Genomic DNA, 27573 nt, shown 5'->3' with positions numbered 1-27573 from the left:
GTAGAGTAGCAAAGGCGAGATGAAGGTGGCAACTGCCCCAGGTCTGAAGTATTAGGGGGTGGGATTAAGAGTTCTTGTATTATACTGAAAAGCTGGTACAAGTTATTTTACTTTTTTGCTCTTAAACGGAAAAGCTTAGCTGAAGGGGGCATGGATCTGTTTAGACAGTAGATTGATAGAAAAGTACAAATCAGTTTTCTACAGCAAAAAATGAAGTCATTTTTTTGCTCTTGAGTTGAGATGAGGGGGAAGGATTTCAGTGCTGTAGGAAGCTGGTTGATGCAAATGTACAGTAAAGCCAAACCCTGGGATTCATTAATGTCTACACTAAGTGCACACCATTCTGAGTGAACAGGTAACACAATCATAACTCGCACCATCTTCCCTCCTAATTTTAGTTTTCCTGCTGATTTTCTCGCAGCCTTAAATATCGAGAGGGATTCATAAAGGTTGCCACAAAGTGTAAACTACATGTACACTTAGTGTAATTTTTTTGAGTGACTGGAAAGCATAAAAAATGTGGTAGGGAGGTTCCTGAATACAGATTGTGTACAAGTAGTTCACACTGTAGGCTCTAATAAATGTGGGCTAAAGTCTTTTAATTTATTTATTTATTTTTTTACTTTTCACTAAGCCGCGGTGGTGCAGCGGTAGCGTTGTTGCCTCACAGCAAGAGGTTCTCCTGTTCGATTCTCGGCTGGAGCACCTTCTGTGTGGAGTCTGCATGCCCTCCCCACGGTCAGGTGGTATTCGAAAGACATGCGTGAATGAGCATGCCTTCACTGTGGTGACCCCTAACCGGGAAAAGCTGAAAGAAGAACAACTTCCTGAAGAGCTGAGGGGGCATCCCTTTGTACAGTAAAAGCCGAAGAAATTTTTTTTTACTCTTCATCTGAAGAGCTGAAGGGGAAGTTGCTGCTGTAGAAAGTCGATTGTACCAACTGCCAGTAAAGACTCTTTATTTTTGCTCTTCTCTTTTTGAAGAGCAGAGGGGTGGGGTGTTGTTTTGGGAACTGGCATTGAGTGCTAGATGAGCCAGCTTTGGCGCTGTTATTTGCTGACCGATTGCTGAGGTGAACTATTTGCTATATAAACTGCACATTTACAAATTCTGCAATCCCTTGATGGTCTGCTTGACCATCGTACCATCAAGTATGAAATAAAACAAGGAATTTTATTTATCTAAACCTGTGCAAGGTGCTAAAATAGTTTTAAGATGATAACTTTAGCACTCATGAGTTCGGACTGGTAATATATACATGCATTAACAAAAAATCAGATTCAGAAAACTGATTGCATGAATTATTAAATGGTATTTTTACTCTACTGGAGCACTGAATCATTACACAAAAATGAACGCTCCCTGTGGTGAGTTAGGACAAAAAAGGAAGGATCTAATAACAATGCAGTTTTTTGACCTACTAGTCAGGTGTATTGCCACAACAGGAAGGAGATCCTGCTGCAAAACCTATGAACTAATAATTACTCCACCTAATGCAGCCTTCTTTTTTCACTTTTTAGCATCTTGTAATACTTAAAACTGTTAAACTTTGCAGCCAGGTCATTTCTGAAAGTGTGTGTGAGAGAGAGAGAGAGAAAGAGAGAGAGAGAGAGACAGATAGAGATAGAGAGATAGCTAGATAGAGACAATGTGAGAGAGAGAGAGAGAGAGAGAGAGTGCATACTCCTGGTGTGGCAGGAGCTTGTGGTGTGGCTGGGTTATGTAGCAGTGTGTTTGGTTGTTTGAACGGTGTTTGCATACATGGATGAATTGTTTGTAAGCAGGGCATCACATGCATGTTTACTGTGTGAATGTTTACAAGGAGTGTGTGTGGGCTAGGTGGGGTTAATTGAGACAGTGTGTTTTCACAAGTCTGTATCTACAGAACTGCTTGCTCAAAGATAAGAGCTATCTTGGACTTGGTGATATAAATCCTATGGGGTCTAGGGAAGGTATCCTGTCACATAAGAAGCCAGTTTTGTGTGCGTTTTATGTGTTTCTGTGAGTGTGTGGAATTGTGAGTGAGACTAGTGTGTGTGTGTGTGTGTGTGTGTGTGTGTGTGTGTATGTTCATGTGAATGATGTATGTGCACCTTGATAGTTAGCCTAGAAAACTAATGCACCTACTCAAATAATTTTTGTTGACCAAGTGGCTCTCAACTCATTTAACCTTGATGTTTAGTAAAAATAAATCAAATCTCTTCACATCAACTGTGATTGTACATATAATAATGGGAAGTAAGTACGTACAGTGCTGTTCTAAAATTAAACAAGACACAAAAGATAATCCTCTGCATCTCCCACTGATACTTGGGGTTCACTACATTTTGTCCTGAAACTGGATTTTGTCCATCCTGGAAGGCAAAAGCCATGATTTTTCAAATGCTTTTACTGCTGAAGAAACTCAACTTCAAAGGTAGAGAATCACTGACAAGAGAGAGCAATGTTCCAAGGTGGAATATATACATTTGGTCAGCGACCAAATGCCAAACGTCGTTTTTTCTGAACCAGAATGTCGAATTTCTAGGTGCCGAACAGTCAGAATGTCATAAAAAACTCCGAATTCGACATTCCCGACCGCTCTACCACCTAAACAAGTGCTACCATGGGTGAAAAGGGGGGGGTGGGGTATTTCGCGTTTCGACATAATTGCAGTCGCAATTATGCAAAGTCACCGCACTGCTTTCGAACATTTTCCGGTTGGCCATCCACCTGCCGACCAAATGCGTGCATACCATTCCAAGGTACCACTCTGTTCCTCCAACTAAATAATAGATTTCCTTAGGCCTTACAAGCTCAAACATGCCGTACTAAATGGTGACAAGAGAAAGACAGTATCAAAACAGTATCTATACAGAACGTAATATTTTTCAGTCATCTGCCAGAAATTATATATAATCCAGGACAATTTCATTCATATCTGCGGTGCTACTGAACATCCACACTGACTGAATAAAGCCATGAGTGAATAATTTAGGACTGAATCTACTACTGCTACAATTTAAAACTACTAGTATGATTTTATCTCATATCTCCCTTCATCTCAGCTGCGATATGTCATACTTTCAAAAACAAAAGATGTACAAAAACCAAAACGAAAGTCATGCTTACTGTTAGCAGGTGAACAAGATCCTGCTGTCTGAGCTCCAAATTACCAGCAGATGAGTCCTTAGTACCTATAACAGCATTTTCAGTGTAGTCAGATTTTTTTTCCATCTGTTTCACAGTCGCTGTTCCTTTATTATTAAGCTCCAAGATAGCATCAGGCACTGCCACATGCAAGGCAGTAATATCATTTTTAATGCATTTAAGACTTTCTTGCATTTCTCTTCCTTCTTCAATTTTGAGCTGTTGCATTAGTTTTTCTTCCTTGTCTTGTAGAAATTGATGCAATTTAACAAATTCTCGCTTAATGTATTGTTCCAAACTAAAAGCATCTTTCTAGGAAACAAAGAAAGAAAAGGTATGGTGAGTAGCTGTATATTACATAATCAGTTGTATCCATACATTCTCCTTAAATAGTACACTGAAGAGAGACACACACTGACACAGCAGAAAGGCATCTGTCTGTGGCACAGGTGACATCAGGCAGAGATAAAGACTGAACCTACCAGTATGGGTGGCAGGGAGAGATGAACAACCAAGTCATGGGATCATAGGATCTCTCAACTAGGCATCAGTCCATATGTTACCAAATGGGTAGCAAACTGGCTCACTGAAAGAACCCACCTAGTCAAAATAGGGGAAACCACCTCAAGTAGTAGACCGGTAACAAGCGGTGTACCCCAGGGATCGGTCATGGGGCCTCTGCTCTTTGGGATATACTTCTCAGAAGTGCAGGCCAAATCTAGTGGGCTATAGCTGACCAAGTTTGTAGATGGCTACAAGCTGGGTGCTGTCATCAATTCTCCAAGTGATGTGGACATCCTCCAAGAGGGTCTCACCCAAACAAATGACTGGTGCCAGAAACATGGCTTCAAACTGAATGCCAAAAAATGCATCATCATCTCTTTTGGGGAGAATGATGTCCCCACAAATGATCACATTGGTAATAAGGCACTAAGCACGCAATCAGTCGTGAGGGACATGGGCACCCATATTGATAGCAAACTGACTTTTGACCACCATATTGCCTCCATTGTACGGAAAACTTTCTACATGGCCCACCTCATTAGTAAGGGTATCTCATCCATGGGCAAGGTGATCATAACATCCCTGTATTCTTTCCTTATAAGACCCATTATTGAGCACAATGCCCCTTTTGGCATGTACCTCACAAAGCACATGCAGCAGCTGAGACCACAGTGGTTCCTCACCCGGAGAATCCAGGGGCTCAAACATCTACCCTACAGATATAGGTTAAAAGCCCTGTCCCTCTACTCAGTCTCCTACAGACTTCTCAGAGGTGACCTCTGTCTGGCATACAAAGCAATCTCAGACTCTGCCCTGATGGGACTGCTGCATATCTGCAAGTCAAGCTCCACTTGAGTAACCCATATGCGTGACCTCAACCTGGTCTGTGACATCAATAGGACTTATTGGCAGAAGAGATTTGTGTCTCAGAGACTCCCCCTTTTGTGGAATAGACTCCCTCTCCATGTAAAGCAGAGTATCTCATTAAACCTTTTTAAGCGCAACCTGAACAACTGGATGGGGAACAGAAAATACACCCCTGGGATTCCACCTGTGTCCCTGCTTGATAGTGGCATGGGATGTTGACTTGTTGGAACATGGGCTAAATTCTTAGCTAGGCTTGTAAGGGTCTCAGGGCCAATAGCCTAGTAACTTCCTATGATCCTATACATACCCAGTACAAAAATAAATCTAGGATATAACAAGAGTCGCTGCAGTTTTGTGGCTGCACATTCAGGGAATTGAAGTTGGGAAAGGAAGAATACAACATCAGGAAAGGAGGAGGCTGTTGTAACTGAATCAGCTCCAGGACAGCTTTATTTCTATTAAACCAGGATAGACCTCAATGAATAAGCAGTCTCTCAAGATGTTTATCATAGTCAACATGCCTTCCTCCTGGGAGATGCAAGTCCCCAAAACATATCAGCAAAAGGGAGCTAGTTCCAATCAAAATATCACTGAGGTCTCAGGTTAATAGAAATTATAGTACAGTAAGTAGGACAAAAGCCAGGCCAAAGTGAAGGGTGTGCCTACAAGATGAAGGTCATTTTTAGTACATAAAACAGTTTTAAAGAAAGGAGTAAAGTGAGGTTATGGAATCCAAAGCTGCCAACGTGAAAATCTACACATGCATCATGTACTCAAAATTTGTGTTGACATTCAATTATAACATACTCTAAAGAATCATATTACAATGGTAACTATACATTCCATATTAGGTCAGTATTAGGTCTATATTTGTAGTCTGGAAGTAATTGTGATATATAATGACTTATGTGGGTATGTAGGAGCACGAATGGGATGCAGAATGATTCTTGTCAAACTAGATTATGACAAAAAATAACTTGTCTCGGTCTATAGGGATGGAAAACATCTCTAAGATACAAAAAGCCTCATACATACTTATGCTGCTGGAGAGCAGGCCTATGACAGAGATCAGCTCATTAGAGTTTAAATGTATGGACAACAGCGCTGTTACACAAAATGACTCATGAGTCTGTTAGGTGTAGAAAAAAAAACAGGTAATGCATGAAAGCTTGTGAGGGTCTACTGGTCTGGGATATGTGCAGGTGTACTGCATAACAGATAACAAGAAATAAGCTTCTCAGTTGTTAAAACCAAAACCAATAACCTCAAAACAACTGCACTGATGTAGAAATAGAACAGTCTTAATAGCATACAAACAGTTTAGGACTTTTATCCTTAAAAGTGACTTCCCCGAAATAAATTCATTTCAATAACACAACCCATTTAAATGAACTAACATTAATTACGTTACTTCATATTCCAATAAAAACTGACTTCACATGTTGTATACATCAGTCCAGTTGTTTTATAGTTATAATACAGAATAGGTCAGTGGAGTTGAACCCAGGTCTGTGATATGTAGGGCTTCTTTATATCACGGAGGTTGCCTACATCTCTAGTGTTCAATACTTATGTGGGTCTACAAGTATTGAATCTAGATGATATGGCTCTTAAATGCTGGGAAATAATTATCGCTCTCAAAATGGCTCACATGGGTCTATGAGCCAAGTGTATATAAAGGATGAACTAGAATGGTTCATGTGGGTGTCTATGTTTAAGGTCTATTACTCTGTGATGTGAAATATTCTATGAGCACCTATGGGATTGGGAAACTAATCTGTGTTACATAATTTTTTTTATGTGAGCCTATTCAATATGAGAAACTCATCTTTGATGTAGAATATCCTATATGGACCAGTGGGATTGGAGAAACTCATATGTGATGCAGAATATCTTATATGGACCAGTGGGACTGGAGAAACTCATCTGTGATGCAGAATATCCTATATGCATCAGTGGGATTGGAGAAACTCATCTGTGATGCAGAATGTCCTATATGGACCAGTGGGATTGGAGAAACTCATATGTGATGCAGAATATGCTATATGGACCAGTGGGATTGGAGAAACTCATCTGTGATGCAGAATGTCCTATATGGACCAGTGGGATTGGAGAAACTCATATGTGATGCAGAATATGCTATATGGACCAGTGGGATTGGAGAAACTCACCTGTGATGTAGGAAGGTTTATGTGAGTTGGGTGGATTTAGAAATAGACCTGTGATGCACAATACTCATCTGCATCTATGAGGTTTGATTATTTACATCTGCAACACAAAACTGCTTTGTGTGGGTCCAGGAAAAAGTACAGTTGTGTAAATTATTACCATAATAGTAGATGTCCTTCTTTTCCCCATTGCAGTACTCATCACCTCTGGGATCTCCTGTCAAGGATAGCCTAGTGTCCAGCCAGTATACCAAAGCCTTTATTACCTAGAAGCATCATACATCAGACTTATGCTCCCTGCACAAATATATGGCATAAAAGTGACATATGTAAGCTCTCAAACCAGAAATGAAGTGCTCCAGAAGAACCAGGACCCCCAGTGGAAAGGAAAACATGTACATCCAGAAACAGGAAGACAAGAGGGAGATGAACCTCTCAGTCAAAAAGAAAATACCACCCATTGGTAAAGAGGAAAATAAAAGAGGGAGTGTGTACTGCAACAATGTAAAGAAGGACATCTAGTGTTATGGGAAGATTGTACACAACTGTACTGTCCTTCCGATCACTGTTGCAGTATTCATCACCTCTGCTAGAGTACAAAAGCTACAGCCTTGGCAAAACCTGCCCTGGCTCTGGAAATGACATCCAATTTGTAATGCTTAGTGAATGTGTGAACAGAAGACCAAGTATGTGCTTCAAGGAAGGAGTTGGTGTCCAAACCCTTAAAGAAAGTATCGGAGGAAGTCACTGCCCTACCAGAATGAGCCCAAATAGAAGAAGACAACTGCTTGTCGTGAAAAATATAATATAAAGAAATGGCGTTGGAAATCCAGGAAGAGATGGTTTGCTTAGAAACTGACAAACCCCATGAAAAACAAAAAGCTGATCAGATTTATGAAAGGCCTTTCTTTTGCCTAAATAATATCTGAACTGTCTATCCAAGTCCAACATATGAAGAACCATCTCTCTAGCAGACTGCATGCAAGGGAAAAAGGAAGGAAGCTGGATAGACTGATTAAGGGACATCTGATTAACCACCTTGGACATAAAAAGATTCGTGAGCAGAAACATCACATCTCTATGAAAAACCAAAACAGGAAAAGACCGCCACCAAGGCCTGGAGTTCAGAAACTGTTCTATCTGGTGGAGGTTAAAGCAATCAACAAAACAGTCTCCCATCTACAATGTTGCAAAGAAGAAGTAGCAGCCTTGAAAGGTGCCTGAATCAGTTTTTCAAGGACAAAAATTAAGATCCAAGGAGGGAGAAATAGACTTTCCTGGGGTCTGATATAAAGGACACCTTTTAGAATGTTTGACTCAAATCTAGAGGGCATAGGAGGGTTCAGTGGCAGACAGGCAGAAATCACTGAAAAATGAACTTCCACTGAAGAATATGCTAAGCCACTATACAGCAGTTCTCACAGGTACTAAAGAACCAAGGGGTCCCACTAAAAAGGCATCCTAGTGATAGTTAAGACACCAGACAGAAAATTTCTTCCACTAGGATATATATTATTTTCTGGTATTAGGTTTCTTGGCCTCCTGCAGGACCCTAAGCACATCCTCAAAAAATTGGTGTCAGGAAGGAATCAAGCTCGAGTCAGTTGAAGAGTGGATGAGTGAGAGTGGAGGAGAGATCCATTGTCCTGTGTGAGAAGGTCAATGCAGTGAGGTAACTTGTGATGAATGCCCCTGGCCAGATGGAATAAGAGGAGGAACTAGTACTGTCTTGGCCAAAAGGGAGTTACCAACAAGATTTTTGGAGTATCCTTCTTGATCTTGTGAAGGAAATTTTGAAGAAGAGGAAGGGCATAAAAGAACATTTCGTTCCAAGAGAAAGACATAGCATCCACTTTCTATGCCAAAGGACCCAGGACTTTGGAACAAACCTGAGGGAGTTGCCTGTTCAGAGGGGAGGCAAAGAGATCCACTTGAGGAATACCTCACTGATGAACAATGTCCAAAAACACATCTCTGTGAAACATCCATTGGTGAGGTTGTGTCCAGGACTTGCTGAGAAAATCTGCCACAAGATTGCACTCTGAAGGTATGTAGATTGACTGTAGGGTCACCTGCAGATTGATAGTATTTCCCAGGCTTGAAGGGCTAGTTTGCAAAGAAGGTAAGACCTCGTGTCCCTTTGCTTGTTGATGTGTCACATGACTGCGGTGTTGTTTATAAAAATCTTCAAGGGACTTGGCACCCAGAGTGAGAGGAAAGCTTAAAGAGCCAGAATGAAGGCCCTCATTTCCCTAATGTTGATGTGATATACCCTCTGCTGAGGAGAACAAAGGCCCTGCACTTTCAGGTGTCTGAAGCAGCTCCCCACACCAGATCTTAGGCATCCGTGAAGAGTTTTTGGGATGGCTGAAGAAGTTTGAAGGGAACACCCAGATTGATAGATACCTGTTGAATCCACCAGTGAAGTTCCAGTTTGAGACAAGGTAGCAGAGGAACCAGATAGTCTAGCAGGTGCCAGTGTTAAAGCCACAGTGATCTGACATACCACTGAAACTCTCATATGAAGCCTGCCCCAGGGAAGGATGGAGATGGTAGAAGCCATGAAACCCAGAGCCCCTTAGAAACTCCCTGGTTGGAAGACAGGACAGTGGAATCAGGGAAAGAAAATATTTTTTGAGAGACAGAACTTTGTTGGCAGGAAGAGAGGCCAGCATTTGAACAGTTTGGACTCTGCAGTCTACAAAGAAGTGGTCCTGAGTTGCAGTCAACATTAACCTGTGAAGGTTGACCGAGAATGCCAGGCTGTGCAAAGAGAAGCTGTGTAAAATAAAGATCCTGCACTATCTTGGTTTGGGAAGAGGCCTCAAGCAAGAGGTCGTCCAGCTAAGGAAAAATCTGAATGCCCAGAAGCCTGTAAAAGGAGACCACTGGAGCCAGGCATTTGGTGAATACCTTTTGGGACCACTGAAAGCTCAAAGGGCACAGCTGAGAACTGAAAATGAGAGGAAGAAAAAGACAAACGCAAACATTTTCAGAATAGCGGGTGGATATGAATATGAAGGTAGGCGTCCTTTAGGTCCAGGGAAACTATGAAGGCCTGGGCAAGCAAAGGGGGGAAGAGTCTCAAGAGAAAGCATTCTGAAGGATGGCATTATGGGAAAAATGTTTAGAAAGGAAAGATCCAGGAAAGGTCTTCAAGACCCCTCTTTGCTGGGGACCATATCCATTCTGGAATAAAACCCTAGACCCCTCTCATTCTGTAGAACCAGATGAGTGATACCCTGGTATAAAAGACCCTGCCATACTCCTAGAAAATGAGGGAGTTGTTCTGCAGGAGGTTGAGGGACAATGGAGAAGGATGAAAGGATTTTTCAAGCCATAAAGTAACCCTGTCTGATAATGGAGAGAACACAAGAGTCGGTGGTGATTTTTTCTTTTTTTTGTGGTGATTTCTTGCCAAACTGGGAGAGATAAAGAAAGCCTGAAAGACAAGGAAACTTGGCCAAGAGGAAGGGAGGGCAGAAAAAAGTCACATGCCTGCAGACTTGTCAGGAAAGGACTGCTTTTTGGGGCCTAGGTGTTTAAGTAAGCTTATCAGAAAATACACGCCTAGGATCCTTCTTACCCTTGGAAGACTGTCTAGGCAGCCTGCGCAAAAAGGCGGTCTTACTAGGATAGTTCCTCTGAAACTTTGGAATTGGAGAAACAAAGGACGTCCTTCAAATCCCCTTAACCTGATCCTGCAGGGTCTTAAAGAGCTCTGACGCAGCAGTGCCAAACAAGTTTTGGTTATCAAAAGGAGCATCCAGCAGTTTTGTTTTAATATCAACTGGAAGAACTTAAAGTCGAAGCCAGGAATAGCACCTCATCACACAGCCAGAGGCAGAAGCCCTAGAGGAGGCATCTGCTGCATCATAGCTGCATTTTACAGAGTAATAGGCAACCTGTGAACTGGAACTAGTAAGTAAAGTGCTGAGGCCTCACCCTCAGAGTCGGCCAAGTCAGAGATAATCTTCCCACTATGGGAAATAGAGAGAACACGTATGTTGTCATATGGGTGTGGTAATTTATAGCCCTAAAGGCTAAGGTAGCAGAAGTGTATGCTTTCTTACCAGTCCTTTCTATAGCTCTACTGTCCTTGTCTGAGGGAAGGAGCTTAGAAGAGGGCAGCAGCCTAGAAGGCTTATCAGTAGACAAAGAAATTACTGCTGTATCAGATGAAGGGGATTTGTATAAGAACTTGCAGGAAATCTGGCACCTTATTGGTACATGGGAAGGAGTTGAGAAGGTATCCAACAGAGCAGCCAGCACAGGAGGGACAGCAGAAGGTTTTGGAGAGTCCATCTGTAACAATTAATAATATTTTTTCTGAACATTAGATACCTGGGAGCAATCCCACTTAAAATGTTCCATCATACACAGGATCGTATCTCCAAAGGATAGTTCCTCCAAAGAAGGATCAGGACTGACAAATTCCTCTTCCTCTTCTTGCAACCCATAATCTCAAGTTGAATGTAACTGAGAGGAGGAGAGTCAGCATCAGAGTCAGAATCCTCATCCGAGGACTCAGAGTCTCTTGACCTTTTGGGGATAGTGGACCAAGGAAGTACTGGAAACATAACCCCTGAGGAGGTTTTAGTGCTATCAAAGAATTGAATAAGCCTTGATAGAAGTACTGCCATTCCCTTTGTGGATCCCTGGTAGCTGACACCACATGTTTAATTTTCTGTCTTTTCTTCAATGGGACGTCTGCCCTGACAAAATATGGTGATTCAGACCTCTGCCTGAATTCGATCAAGGTACCCAGCACCTCTTCACTAACAAGGTTTTGAGGAATTCCTTTTAGCCCCTCGGATGTAATCGGGTTCCTATTACCAGATCGCAGATGCAGTTTGTCGAATGCGTCTTGATTAAATCGAAAAGAGCGAAAAGGCAAAATATCGAAGCGGCATTTCAGCAAATTCTTTCCCTGGGAAAGAATTTGCTTGGCCGCTTTTGTTACTTTGCCATTTTTGGCACTGTAGTGTGATCTCATAGTTGGTATATTTAAGTAGTGGGGCACAGCCCCCCACGTTGGGGGGTGTGGAGGGGCGAAGCTCCCCACATTATGTAATGTTTTAAAGGTTTTTTATTTTTTTATTTTGGAACAGCGATTTTTTCCCCTTGGGAAAAAAATCACTGTTCTGAGGTTTCAACATTGTAAGCTTTCGCTTACATGGGGTCAATTATATATGGTTCGCTTTTGTAAGCATACGATAATATAATATAGACCCGATGCAATCAGCCATGGTTCCCTCTCAATGTCCACAGCAGCCATTTGCAAGGCTTCTGAGGACATGTGAGAAGCAGGTTCTGTAACTGCCTCTGAGAAGATCACGACAGAAAAAACTGATAGTAATATGTGACTGTCCTGCTTGTATTCATGCTCAAGAGAGATATCTGGTAGAGGCTGGACAGCTGCAGACTCAGGCCTAGATTTCTTGTCCATCTTCTTGAGCAGTGGCTGTCTCTTGGGGCAAAAGGATTCTGCCATGGTACCTTGGGCTAACAACTCGAGATGCTGGTTCTCAAGATAAATGGAAAGGGAAGAAAGATGGCCACATACAAAAGCCTGACAGATGGAACACAGTGTGGACATGAGATGTACCCAAGCTAAACAGGCACCTATTGTGGTAGTCCTCATGGGAAATCTGACTCCCACACTGACATTTCCCTTTCTTGGATGACAAGTAACCCACTGAAAAATATAGGAAAGAGAAAAAGGAAACCCCAACAGAGTACTTACCTTGAAGATGTAGGCTCAGTATAACCAGCAAAATGAAAGGCGTTCAGACCAACATACACTAATGGCTTTTGGACTGACGGCAATGAAGATCTGGAATGCGAGCATATGTACATCACCTTTATGCCCTATGCTTGCACGGAGAGTATACCTCTGACATATGATGCTCATGGGTAATAAAGGCTTTGGTATATTAGCTGGACATTGGGCTGTTCTTGACAGGAGATCCCAGAGATAATAAATGCTACAACAGTAATATGGAAGGACATCATCGATGATGCAATGACAAAAAATACCTTATGTGGTTCAATGAGGCTAGTAAGCAGATCTAACTACAGAAAGACTCATGCAAGTCTATGGGTCAAGGAATACATCTGCAACTACAGAACAGCCCATGGGGATCCATGGGGAACATGAAAATATCTGATTTGGAGAATGGCATGAGGACCTGTGAGTTTGCAGTACACACATCTGTGATACTGAAATGCTTTCTATAGGTCTACAACACTGGCAAACATGTAAAATGATCAATATGGGCTTGTGAATTGCAGTACATGTAAAATGATCAGTGGGGGTCTGTGGGGTTGCAGTACACTGGCTGTGATGTAGAACGACTTACGGGGCTTTTCTATTTGCACCACATATATCCATGATGTAGAATGAGTTATGGACATGACACACGGATTTGTACTACACAAAGGCTATGGTTAACACTCTGCTTAACTGCGCTGCACTCAAAATAAGGAAAAACATGATACACTCAACAAAATTTGATAGCTACAAATAGTTTTTTTTCTACAGCAATCCACTTCAAATACATTTAAAATATACATTTAATGACTTAGTTTGCTTTCTTGCATAACTGACCCATCCTATGTTATGGACTACCACTTGTCTTTTGGTTGGCTGCATAAACTACTCTCTATGTAGCATGAATGCACTGCCACAAGCAGTACTGAACTGCACACAAAAATCAGACTATAAGACTGTGAATGACACATGGACATTTTAAAATATAACATACATGCTATTGTATAACGGCAACACGTTATGGCAAAGTTGTCTGAAATATAACTTACCCACAGCAGTCCACAGTCTCTTGCTGTAATACAGAACAGTTTGCAAGGATCAGTTTTCTGAAATGTCTTGCACAATCAGGGTCAGACAAGTGGATTACATGTTAAAAATAACCGTTAAGCAGCGGCACAGTGACGGTGCCTTACTCAGTAGTATATTTTCTTTATCCTTAATCAATGAAAATGTTTTTCCTTTGTTCCACTCTTCATCCTTACCGCCTAAGTCTCATGAGAAAATGCTATGAGGTAGCCAAAAGGTTTCTTACAAACACTTCTCAAATAATCAATACAATGCAAATGTCATAAAATCACTTTTAAAATAATATGTAACAGTCCAAAAAAGACACAACAGATATTCCTCTGCATTTCCTGCTCACACTTGGTTTTCATTACATTTAGAAATAATCATTCACCTTACTTACATGTATGTTTATAATTTCCCTATCCTGCTTATTTTGCCGATATTCAAGATGTTTCACTTTGGATTCCAGAGATGTTAAAGTTGTTTTCAGCTTGTCCTGTACAAAAGTAAATATAAGAATGAATAAAGTACATAAAGAGCAAGGATGTAGCCTGCAGAAATGCTCTGATCATTTTACATACGAGGGAACGGCAAAACAGCAACAATGCTTTTATAGCTACCATGTGTTAGGAAAGAACAGTCAGATGGACAAACATACAGACACTGCTGTGCATTTTAAGAGAGAGACGTGTGTATTTTAAACCACACTAGTACAGGGCCAGATATGTTACACTGCTATAAATTTTAAGACCCATAAGTATAGGATGAACACAGCCTTTAAAGCAGCATTTAAAAGTAAAACCTGAGGAAAACTGAAAACATATTTTCAATGTGGAATGCAGTTAGAAGCAGAATTAGGCATTCAGCAAGGACCTCATGGACAGTTGGTGGCACAGTCCCTTATATCCCTCTCAATTGTCCAGATGTTCACCAAACGTCCAGATTTTTGCCTTGTATTTTTGGTCTGCTCCTCAAAAAAATTGTAATTGCTTGGTTAATCATTGAGGATTAAAGTCACTAAATAATGACAGACATTGGAGTTTTATACTTCATATCCTTCAGAAACCAATTTTCCAGTAACTTTTAAGACCAACATCTAAAATCTGCCCCTGATTTTGGGCCTTTGGCCTTTTCCTAATATTTGTAACTTCATTCCAGATTACTTTTGCTTTGAGGTTGAGAGGTACAGTCACTTACCTGCTGGATTAAGCTACAAATTCCAAAAAAACTTAGCATCATACTTCCCGCACCAACACTAATACTGCCTTATGCTTCACCTATGCAGTGTGAATTTCAGCATTTTCTGTTCTCTATGGCTAGCTGATGAAAGCCACTTCAAGCATCCACAATGCCTTCTGAAAAAAAAAATTCTTCTTTCTTATATACAGACTGCTTCAACCCTTGAAAATTAAACTGTGTATTACTTTTTCCCCAAATATCTGTTGCTTTCCTAGACATCATATCCAATGACATGGTATACATTTTTGTCATTCTTCCATACTATCCTTTCCTAATTTACTTCTGTTTAGAGGCTCAGGCATAAGGCACCAGAACAACGAGGTTCAGTGTGACAAAGTATAAATACTGACAAAAATTAAAAATGTCTTCCATAGACCATGCTGACTGATTATTGGCTGAAAGGATTTCACATTAATCATGAAGGAAGATGTAACTTGAGGTGGAAAATGAAATAACCATAGAAGCAGATGACTTAAAATAGAGCAATAAGAGATTCACACACAAAGGAAGACAGAAGAAACATCTGTCTTCTCTGGAGTAAATACCGATAGATTTACTCTACAAGAAAGCACATCCAGGAAAAAATATGACACTGCAGTACAGCACAGTAGAAATGCCATATCATAAGCTCAGTGCAGTCACTGAAAGATAAAAGGATGAAAACAGCTGAAATACACACACACACACACACACACACACACACACACACACACACACACACACACACACACACAAACAGGAAAACACAAGGTACTTTAAATAATGCTAGACCTAGATAACATTTACTTAACTCAAAACTGCAAAATGTCAAACCAGTTGCCTTTGGTGCTAGGAAGGTCAGAAGGCTGTCACGTTCATCTTTACATCTGTTGCTTGGATTCATGTTTCAACCCTGAGTTTGTAGAATAAATAAGCCTAAAAGGGGGTGGTACTCCTGAGGTACTACCATTCTGAGATGTTAAACTAAGGTCTTTCCAGCCAAAGGTCGTAGTAGTTCTGGTGGATGTTAATTAAAATTTATCAAACGCAAATAAGGGAATTTCCCCATCGTATAGGTGAAATTTCCCAAGCCTCTAAAAACATAAACAGTCTCTTCTGAAAACTTGCTGTAGGTCTCATGGGACTAAAACAGTTAACAAGCATACTGAATAAAACATGGGAGAATTCATGTAAATAATAAGCATATCATCTGCAAAACCTGCTAAAACACTTGACTAAAAACACCGCATTATCACAACCACAACCACCCCTTTTGTTCAAAAAAGAAAGAAAGGAAAAAATCTGTAGTCAGTACCACATTTCAAATAAGTATCACTGTAATCCTCTTCTTGCAACAAAAATATGTTTTAAAATGTTATTGCTATAGCAACGAGATCAATCTCCTTTACTGGTCAAAATGGAAATGTGTGTTCTGGAAGATTACATAAAAGATATGCAAATTAAAGTCAAGTTATTTGAATGGTATTTCACACCAATCTAATGTGTTTACAGCAGTACTTAATTTTACACGTACACTAGCATTTTTGATTTTCTTAATCTTGATAAAGCTCTGTGTGCTGGGTAAAACTTAAACAAGGTGTTTTTAAGTTTGCAGTGACATTAGTATCAGTTAAGATTGAGGCATTATTCTCTTACTATGCAGTGAGCATGCATTATTAATTTTAGCAGATTCATTTAACTTTTTTAGAAAATGCATTTTATGAAACTCTGACTTTAACAGAGATGGATGATCTATGGTTTTAATGACTGAATGCAAGTTCTTCTTCTACAGCCGCTTCCAGTAACATGAACCTAAAAAGCTTACTTCCCCTGCAGAGTGCATTAAATTTCTGTGTAAAAAATGTGTGTGTGTGTGTGTGTGTGTGTGTGTGTGTGTGTGTGTGTGTGTGTGTGTGTGTGTGTGTGTGTGTGTTTTGACTTGGTTAAAAGGCAAATTTCATGCTTATCACATACATACAGTACTGTAATATCTACGTCTATGTTTAACTGTCGAATAACATTTACATTGAATGGCTAAACACTGAGCCCTAACCACTGAATGTTCATCTAGCAAATATTCATTTCAGTGAACGGGAGAGTAGGTAGTTGAACCAAAAAGCAGGCACCAAAGTCTCAGCACAAGTACCACAATTAGGGCTGCAAAATGTAGATAGTAGACCACCACACGAGGAATGTTCCAAATAACAGCAGCACTTTAATGATAATCCAAAACAGCAGCAATAATACGTAGGAACAGATACACCACACGTTTCGTCCAAGGTTATAACACCGCGAACCTAAACAAAAACCTCGAAGGGTTGCTTTACCAAGGAATACTTGATAGTTCAGCTGCTAGTGGAGAAACTGCTGAGAGGATTTGAAAAGACTGCGGCAATTTTAGTCATTCGAGGTTTTTGTTTAGGTTCGCGGTGTTATAACCTCGCTGTAGCAAAATAGGACTGAAGAGACCAAATACAGCTGTTATTCTGATGAAGTTTTGGACGAAACGTGTGGTGCCTGCTTTTTGGTTTATTAGTTTATTTTTGCACCTTCCATTCACCTTTTAAGAGTAGGTAGTTGGCCAACACTTCCCTGTCTGCCTTTTTCGAGCTGGTATACATAGTTGGAGAGGGGTGTAGGTAGGTTTGAAATGCTACGTTTTTTTGGAACAGGACAATGGTGGCTAACTATTTACTTTCCCTGGTAAAAAAAGTGAACATTCTCTGAATGAATGTTCGATGCTTAGGGGTTGATATTTAGCCATTCGATGTAAATGTTATTCGAAGGTTAAACATAGACCCATAACAAAAGCATATGATACACATTATTCAGGTATGAAAGATTCTGAAAAAATTTGGGGGAAAGTAGAGAAAGAAAATGAGTGAACTGTTGGAGAATGTACATAACAATTCTTTGACTTTTGCTTAAAAACAATGGTTTGATTTATGGAAAAGATAAACATGGAAAAAGGGTTGTCCTGTGAGTGGTTTATCTTTTGTGTGGTGGCAAATGCTCTCATTGAATTATAGGAAACAAAATTAGAGAAGGGAAGCTGGAAATGGTGAAAGTTGTGAGGGGAGCTTACTACAATAGCTTGCACTAATGATTTAGCGTTCATGTGTAAAATAGCGGGGGAAATTAAATGATTGAACAAATGCAAGGATAACTAAAAGAAAGCACATTAAAGCTTAATAAAGAAAAATAAATGCTTAAGTGATGGTGAGAACTGTGGATGTGTACTTTTAATTGAATTAAAGATATCAGTATTTGGTGCTGTGTGTAGGATTAGAATATTTTTTTAGAATCAGAGATATCAGTATTAGATACAGTGTCTGGGATTTGACCTATAGGAAAACTATATAGGAGATCAGATACTTGTAATATCCATCTTGGGTGTTAGACACAGTAAGACATTTCAGGAAGTGACCTAACCAATCATCAAGAGGAAGGGCATGGACATGCGAATATTAGTGCCAATGATTTGACAGAAGAATAATGAGGTCACTGCAAACAGAGCCAGGGAGATGGCAGAGAGACATGAGGAGACAGGAGGAGAAATGACATCCTCAGAAGTGTTACCTTTACCAGCAGCCAGCATGCAGAGAAAATTGTGAATTAGGGAGTGCAGTAATTGTCACAGCACTAGACAATGAAGCAAGATTTATAACAGGTGAAAGGATGTGAGGAGACCTTGCAGACAAAAGAGCTCTGTGCAATAGAAAAGGCATCATCATCGCCCAGGAGGGACAGCAGCATTTAGTGCTGGGGGAAAAGGCACATCTCACTAACTGTACCGTTAAATAAAGACCGGAGGGGGGTTGAAATTGATAGAAGCAGGAGGAAAGTAAAAATACACGTAGTACACAGCACAGGAACAATTAAGGATTTGTGATTGGGGGACAAAACATGGGCCAATGACATGATGGAGTGGGACAAGGATGCTTAGGAATGGCAGAGAAGGGAAAGATGGAGAATAGGCTGTTGTAATATACATAAAAGGCATCACATGCGAGGAGAGCAACAGGAAATGACACACAACAAAGAATGCGGCATGAAAACAGGCAGGGTTAGAATTTAGGCTAACACAAACACAGCAAGGGAGGAGCCCGCAGAAAAGAATAAAGAAGTGATTTGTTTAGGAAGAAAGGTAAACATCATGGGGGATCTAAATCTGCCAGGATGAGAGTGGGAGATTTCAAGCTCCATGGAAGAGAAGGAGCAGGAGAAGCTTAAGGTTTTCGAACTATGAACGTTTTAGCCTAACTGCAGCCTCTCTGCATGAGAAAGGCTCCAGTTATGGGTGTGGTCCTAACCAGTGTTGGGTGTCATGGATGTCCAGGTTAAGAATCATTATCACACACACACTGATGATGGACCTATGTAGTTTACAGGAAGAGGAAGGGTAGAGTAAAAAGAGAAGGACAATAGTGTGGGATTTTAGAAGAATCCATTAGTGGGCCAATGATGCGCTGGAAAATGGCAAGAAAGAGAGAATAAAAAAGTTATGCAAATATGTCAGGAATGGAGTACTTGGAGAAATGGGCAAAGGTATGAGGAAGAGGCAAAACAGCAAAAAACTAAAGAGAGAGAATACAATGCAAGCAATTAAAGACAAAAGATAGGGCTCAATGATGGAGTGGGGGTGGGAAATACCCAATACAAGGAGACTAGCAGAAAGGCAACAACAGATTGTGGCTTAACTTGAAAGGGAGGTAACAGAAAGGATCAAAAATGGAAACAGGTGTACAGCAAAACGGAGGAAGAAAGGGACAGAACCTGTCCAGGCTGAGCAAAGATGTTAGGGGGAAGTGCATAAGAATGGTTAAAAGCAAATGCATGGAGTTTGCTCCAATATTCATAAAGGAAAGTAAGGGGAAGGATGTCACATGGGGGGTGAGGCAGGAGAGAATGTGGAAGACAATGGACAGATAACAGCGCAAAGAGGTAAAGACCAGACTGATTATCTCCGAGAGACCTCAGAAATCTTTCCAGTAGGATAGATGTAACAGATCATTTTGTCATTCACGTGCCACTGGCAACTGAAGACATCAACTGTGGTACTGCTATACAAGGGAAAGATCAGGAAAAAGAAAAAAAAACTACAGGCCAGTTGGTGTAACAGCAAATACATAAATCATGGAGAGAATCCAGAATAGGTGGGAAGTAGCATTTTCTACAGAACAACAATCTCCAGGATACCAACCAGCATGGGTTCTGAGCTGGAAGAAGCCTTCAGGCAATTCTGATCCACTTTAACCAGTGGGCAATGTCTATGTGGACGTCAGCAAGGCCTTGACCTAGTACACACAGGAGGCTGATAAGGAAGGTAGAGGAGATGGTGTACAAAAGACCAAGACTGGGAACTGGACAGCTCCATGTTGGACTGCTCGAGACACTGTGAGTGGGATGACTTTAGCAATTAGGGAACTGACTTGGGAAGTACAGCAGGAGTCTGTCTTTTGTCCAGTAGTCTTAAATGCATGTGTTTCAGACCCAGTGAAGGGAACAGAAAACATGGTCAAGCTCGTTCACTGATGAAACTAAATAGATGCAGCAGTAGAGGATGGGAGAAAGAGTCTAGGAAAGGATTTAGAAAAGCTGAATAAGTGGCCTGAAAACAGACATTTGAGGTTCAGTCCAATCATGTGCACATTATTGCAATTAGTGTACAACAACTCTGGTATGTAATATTAGCAGGGGAAGTGGAACTGATTGCAACAGAGTGAGGAAAGGATATGGGGTGCTGATCAGACCTGGACTAGAACATCAGGAGCAGAATGATACAGCAGTGGCGACAACAAACAGAATGGTCATGTGTGTCCTCATGGGGACAGATTCCAGCAGCAAAGAGAAAATGCTTCTACAGTGCACTGGTGAGACCTCAGTGTGAATAGTAAACACTGTTCTGGACATCAGGCATAAAAAGAACATGTTGCTAGAAGGAATCTAGAGGAAAGCTACCAGACATTTCTGTGGAGTGAAGTATGACCAAAGACAAGTGGAGATCCTATTTCTCTTAGCTGCTGCTGAAAACAGTAAGTACACATTATTGTCACATAAAGTCATGTCAGAAAGATGTGAAGGGGTCAACCTAAATATGGAAGACAGGTCACGGTCACAGGCAGCAGATTTTAGTGACTAATGATTCCCTGGACCCTCATAAATTACTTTACTGACAGGGATGTGGACATGTAATTGACCGATGAATAGGTGATGGGAAGAAGACCAAGAAAAGCATTCAAAGGTGAACAGACAGGCAAAGGAAGAGATAGTAGAAAGGTTGTTTGTGATTTACTAATCTTTACTGTTACATCAAGGTGCAATTGTGAGCGACAATGAGGAAATTCAGCTTTCATATGACTGTCACAACTGGTATGGTAGGTCACAGCAATGACTTTATTGTATTTAGTTTAATATTTAGTTGTATATTGTTTGTGTGATTTTTCTCATGGAAGTTGATTTAAAATTTCTTTGCATTTTGTGGTAACTGATTTTGATTATCCTTTTCTTTAAGAATTCTTTATACGTTTACAGCTGAAAATGGATTCCTTAAATGAGTGCGCCATTAATAATTTGCTAAAGCAGAAATGTTTTGTACAGTGTACACTGGTGACCTGATTCACTATTATCAGTAGTAAATCTAGACTTACTGATGACAATTGTACTTGTGCAACTCACACAAATTGGAAAGTTGTTGTTACACATATTAATGATTGGAGTGATGAGATAAATATTAGGCAAAGTGGAAAGAAAACACATTTAGGAAAGTAAGTTCATAGGTTCATAGGTGCTTACTACGCTAACGACCACAAGGGCCTTTTTAAGCCTAGCCATTCATCAGAAATCTCTGACAAGCTCTGATACCCTTGATAAGTGGAAGCAGGGGCTTGGGAGATGAACCATTTACAGGTTACCGGTGTCCATTAGAGACATAGGTGCCAAACCAGGGATGAATTTCCGGTTTCCCATCCAATTGTCCAAGTTGCACTTGAATTGGGTTAGGGAGGAACTCTGCTTCACATGGATGGGGAGCCTGTTCCATAGACAGGATAGTCTCTGGGATACACACCTATCTCTCCAGCAGGTCCTATTTATAATCACAGGCAAGGTTTAAGTCTTTAGAATTGGTAATCCTGGTGCTGTTTGTTTTGTGGAGATGCAAGAGGTCCATCAGAGTGGGGTCTGACAATGCCCTGTATGCCAGGCATAGATCTCCCCTCAAAAGCCTGTAGGAGACAGGACACAGGAATAGGGCCTTGAGGTAGTCTGCACAGGACATTTTACTTATGCCCTGTACTCTTTTAGTGAGAAATCTCTGTGGACATGCCAATTGTTGGATATGTCTGGTTAGGTACATACCAAAGGGAGCATCGTACTCAACGATAAGGCTAACAAATGCCTAATACAGTGGAACAATGACTTCCTTGGACTTAGATGCCATACCTTTGTTTATAATTTGCGCAACATGGAATGATTTCCTCACCACAGTAGACATGTGATGGTCAAAGTTCGATTACTACATGTGTCCCTAAGTCCCTGACTACTGGGTCAACTCTAAGGGGTGTGTTGTCAATATGATGGTTACCAGGGATGGATGATTTCCCAAAGGATACTATTATGCATTTCTTGGAATTTAGTTTTAGTCCATGGCTCTGACCACCAGTTCTTTGTCAGTATCAGCCCCTCCTGGAGAACACTTGTATCAGTGTGAGATTCAATGACAGCTCCTAATTTGCATTCATCAGCAAATTTAGTCAGCTAGAGACCACTAACATTGGCCTTGACTTCTGAGAAGTAAATGCCAAAAAACAGCAGTCCAAGGACTGATCCCTGAGGGACTTCACTTGTGACTGGCCTCTTTGTAAGGGTGATCTCTCCAATTTCAACTTCCTAGGTCCTGTCTGTGAGCCAGTTGGCTATCCATCGGGTGATATATGGGTTTGTACCTAACCTCTTGAGTTTGTCAACAATGCCCGAGTGGAGCATTGTGTCAAATGCCATGTCAAGGTAAGCAGTGTGAACAATTTTGCTCTCACTCATTGCTTTGGTGACCTTCTCAGAGAAGTCCACCAGGTTTAGTAGGCACGGACTGCCCTTGATGAAACCAAACTGGGTTGGGTCCAGTGTCTGGAGGTTTACTGTATCTCGTTGACCATCTCCATGATCATTTTTTCCATGGCTTTACATATAAGACTAGTTAGACTTATGGGTCTGTAGTTTCCAGGATCTGTAGATGGCCCACCTTTGTGCAGAGGGATGACTGTTTCCTTTCTCCATTCATGAGGTATGAAGCCTGTTTGGAGGCTAAAGTTAAAAAGTAATTTCAGAAGCCCTGACAAGGGCACTGTACAGTAATTCCCATTCAAAAGCTTTGGGTTTTCAAAAACTCGATCATGTGGTCTTGACCGTATGAATTTTGAGTTTCATTAGCAAAAAAATCAAAGAAACAAGAAATTAAATTAGATTATATTGAAAAAAAAAAACTACATGAACCGGACCCAACAAAGAACAGGGAGGCAACAAAATTAGTAATACTAATCTAAGAACACTTTGGCCTGAACTTACAGTACCATTATTATCTGTTATTCACTAGATTATATAAATATGTGGGATTCCTCAAGGTTGAAGACATGCATTTGTTAAACCTGTCTTTAAGGGAAAGGGGAGTAAAACAAACTAGAGTCATACAGATCCCTAAGTTTACTTTCATGCTCTGGAAAAATAATGGAGAAGGCTATATTGAATAGATTATTATCAGAATTAGAAAGTTTAGGACTAGAAACTGTATATCAGCATGCATATGTTGAAAATACAGCTATAACAACATGTAACATGATGTTCTAATCTATAACAATATAATAACAGCTATAAATGAAAAAATTGTGCTGTGATGTAATTTATACATATTTAACTTCAGCATTTGACAGGGTCATACACAAAACACTGATCAATAAGTTTGAATAAGTAGGTATTGATGTACTCTTGATGAGCTGGGTAACTGCATGGCTTACAAATAGGACATGGCAAGTTTCATAAGGGAATTCGACAGGTGAAATTCTAGGTTACAGTCAGGGTGTCACTCAGGGCTCCATCCTAGGCCCATATTTGTTTAGATTGTATCATTCCTGTCTACCTTTTTTCATCTGAGGTGTTCTACAGTCTGTATATAGATAACGTCAAGATGGGTAAGCTAATTACATGTGTTATAGATAGGGGATGTTTGCAAAATAACTTGACTAAATTGACCATTTGGGCACAGGAGAATAATATGCTGATAAATACATCAAAACCTAAGCATATGAGATTTGGGAGACATAAATTGAAAGGTGAATATGTAATACAGCAGACAGTGATTGAAACTGTTGATTCATTTAAGGACCTGGGTATATGGTTAGAGCCAGCTTTGAGTTTTTCTAATCATATCGACCAATTTGTTAATGATAGTTATAGAACTATAGGTTTTTATAAAAAGATTTATAAAGTCTAGGAAATCAAAAATAATGAAGTCATTGTTTGTTAGTTACATTAGACCCAAACTTGAGTATGGAATAACAATATGGAAACCCTATAAGAAAACAAGCATGAGTAAACTGGAAAGAGTACAGCAGAAATATACTAAGAGCATCCACGGGATGTGAAAATTTATGTTATTATGAAAGACTAAAATATCTGAACTTGTACAGTGCCTCACATAAATATTTAATAAGAGACCTTATTTGGGTATATAGGGCATTTACATACATCTACTGCTGGGAATGTTTGGAGTTATCAAAAAGTAGTAGAGAATCTTCAGAGAAACTATGTAGAATATTCCACTAGGAATGAAAAGTGTACTAACTGGTTCTCTGACAGACAAGCTAATTATGGAATAGACTACCAAATTATCGGCACTTCTGATTCTGTAAAGGCAGGGGGTTAAGGAAGGGGATGCATTACAAATTCAACGGTCAGTGCCTTTACTTTACTGTTCTTTATGTTATCCACATTTTACTGATAAAAGTGGTGGGGTTCAATAGTGTGGCACCCTCCTGAAAGGTATTAACTTTGTACAATTATTAATCATTTGTATTTCGAATATTTGTTAGGGTGCCATGTAGGTCACAGTGTGGTCATCACACCAATCAATCATATTCTATAATCTATGCCAGCTTTCACAGGGCTAGGTCAATCACAGGGACCAAGCCCACAAGTTGTGCAGACTTCAGTCTAATATACTACAGTTAGCCAGTCAAAGCATGTCAATTTCATAGCCTCTTTCTGATTTTTATACTGTTTCTTTACACTCTGCTTGCTGCAGCCACCACCAGTGACCATACCTATTAATTCCCTATCACCTGGTCAAGAGCTGGGCATGGCACAACTATCATCCTGGCAGCCATGATTGGGCTTCCTTGTTTTTGGGCCCTAAAGCTCCCCTGAATGCTGATGTGTACGTTTACAGATGAGACAGCCTCCCTGCAAGTATATGCATTCGTGCAAGTGTCCCAAGAAGGTGCTCTGATACAGCTTAGTACAGATAAGCACATGTTCCCTCTGTACATACATTGCATTACATGCATCTCTATCTCAGCAGGTGCTGGCATGCTCACCTTCCCTGCAAGCGTACACGTCCATGCAAGTGTCCCAAGAAGGTTTGCTGATACAGCTTAATGCAGATAAGCACATGACCCCCCCCCCCCACACACACATACACTGTAGTACATGCATCTCTATCTCAGCAGATGCTACCACTACAGCAGGACAGACTGCTTCCATTCCCGTGATAGGTAAGTTAGCATAAGCCACTCACTACTACTCTCACTCATTGGCTCCTACAGCGCCTGAAATACACATCACATGGGTCAATCCCTTTCTGTTGTAATGCCCTGGCTATCCAATTAAAGAATTGCGTCAGGTTTCTTATGCTTTATTAAAATTGGCTACAGTACCATGGATACTCGACCTTATAAGAGCTTTTAGGCATACCTGTCAGTATGTTTTTGTAATAATCCACTATTAATTCATTGCTAAAAAATCACCAAAGAGTTGATACAAAAAAAAGCATTTCAGCAACATACAGTAGCACATTTCTTAAGCAAATGTAACTGGATACACATTTAACCTAATAAAGACAACAGGTGACATTAATATTTACTCTTTTAGGAACAAGCTGGTTAAACGTCAGGATAAAGTAAACTTTTGTCTTCATAAAAGTTACTTCAGATCTCCCTCCTCATTCATGGGATGTCTGAAACAAGGAAGAACATATAAACTTCACATAGGCATTGGCCAGAGGTTAGGATCGAGCCCTGTATCTTGTACATGGGAGGCAAAGACTTTAACCACTATGCCAAGTAAGCCCTCAAAGGGTGCTCACAAAGATGACATAAAGAAACTGTTAGGTTGCAAGACAAAGATAGAAAGATGAAGAAGATAGTCAGACAGCCTTCATACGGGACACCAGCAACAACGAGTTCACCAGTCCACAGAACATCAAAGGCAGTTGGAGTACGAACAGCAGCTTCTGAATGAAGAAAACCCCACAGAAGCTGTACTGCTCCAGACACAGCCTAAGATGAAAGAGAAAGAAGAGCCAACCCTAGAAGAAATTAGAATAGCCCTAAGGAAGATGAAGCCAGCGAAAGCAGCAGGCTCAGGTGTGGTCAAGGCAGATATGATAAAGATGTAGGGGGGTCTATATTACATTATCGAATGCTTAAAAAAGCGAATGATGATTAATTGATCCCATGTAAGTGAAAGCTTACAATGTCAAAACCTCAGAACACCAATTTTTTTCCCTTGGAAAAAAATCGCTGTTCCAAAAAAAAAAAAAAAAAACTTTAAGCCATTACATAAAGTCGGGGGCTTTGCCTCCACACCCCCCCCCTACTTAAATATACCAACTCCAAGATCGCACAATGGTGCCAAAAATGGTAAAGTAATGGAAGTGGCCAAGCAAATTCTTTCCCAGGGCAAGAATTCACTTAAAAGCCGCTTCGCTATTTTGCCTTTTCGTTCTTCTACGTTCAATCAAGACGCATTTGACAGAATGCATCTTCGATCACATAATAGGAACCCGATGTAGGGAGATTCAGGGGAGAAATAGCTCTGGAGGGGTACTCACAGAAGTATGGAGAGGCATATCCTAGATGACTGGAAAAGAAGAATTCTAGTACCAGTGTACAAGAACAAAGGAAATATTCACAAGTGTGAGCATTGCAGAAGTATTATACTCTTGTCATACTGTTTGAAAGTGCTAGACAGAGTGATACTTAGAGTAGGAGAAAGTAAGATGGGAGATCAGCTGTTTAGATTCAGATCTTGATGCAGCCAAACTTTACCAAATGTTTGCAGTAAGACAGACAGAAACAATGCAAATGAGGGGGGGAAACAGAGTTCAAATGGAGATTTTTAGACTTGGAGAAAGCATATGACAAGGTCCCAAGAAACTTGATTTGGGTAGTCCTGTGGTGGTTTAAAGTCCCAGAAACATTAGTAGAATTAGTGCAGTTTACATACAAGGTCCAAATGACACAAGTATAAACAGTAATCAGACTCACAGAGGGATTACCAGTTAGTAGGAGTTGGTGTGCATCAGAGTGATAGGCCCAGGTCTGTTCATATTGATGATGGACTGCATTAGCAAACAAGTCTGAGAGGACAAACAACAAAGCTGTTGCCCTCAGACGAAATGGCATCATAAGCATACCTGGAGCAAGAACTTCAGCAAATGATAGAGGATAGAATACAAAACTGAAGGCATGTGGGATTAAACTGAGTACAGACAAGACAATTGTCATGACAGCAAATAGGGGAAGTCAGAATAAGGTGAAAACTTAGCTAGAAGGGAACACTGTGGAAAAAAT

The 27573-nt window shown here is 40.5% G+C and overlaps 1 protein-coding gene across 1 annotated transcript in view; it reads right to left on the bottom strand.

Annotated features, from left to right (window-relative positions):
• LOC122813867 (zinc finger protein 723-like) overlaps positions 1-27573 on the bottom strand; it is a 57535-nt gene that overhangs the window by 25389 nt on the left and 4573 nt on the right. The window contains exons 2-3 of the mRNA XM_044086407.1: positions 13911-14006; positions 3113-3442 (exon numbers count right to left, since the gene is read on the bottom strand). Coding sequence (XP_043942342.1) covers positions 3113-3442; positions 13911-14006 — 426 coding nt within the window. The remainder of the gene's footprint in view (positions 1-3112; positions 3443-13910; positions 14007-27573) is intronic.

Source organism: Protopterus annectens, chromosome 10.part0, assembly GCF_019279795.1.
Source record: "Protopterus annectens isolate FY-2018-M chromosome 10.part0, PAN1.0, whole genome shotgun sequence".
NCBI classification, from domain to species: Eukaryota; Metazoa; Chordata; order Ceratodontiformes; family Protopteridae; genus Protopterus; species Protopterus annectens.
The sequence above is the reverse complement of the archived record's forward strand: the minus strand, read 5'-3'. Positions and strand labels throughout refer to the sequence as shown.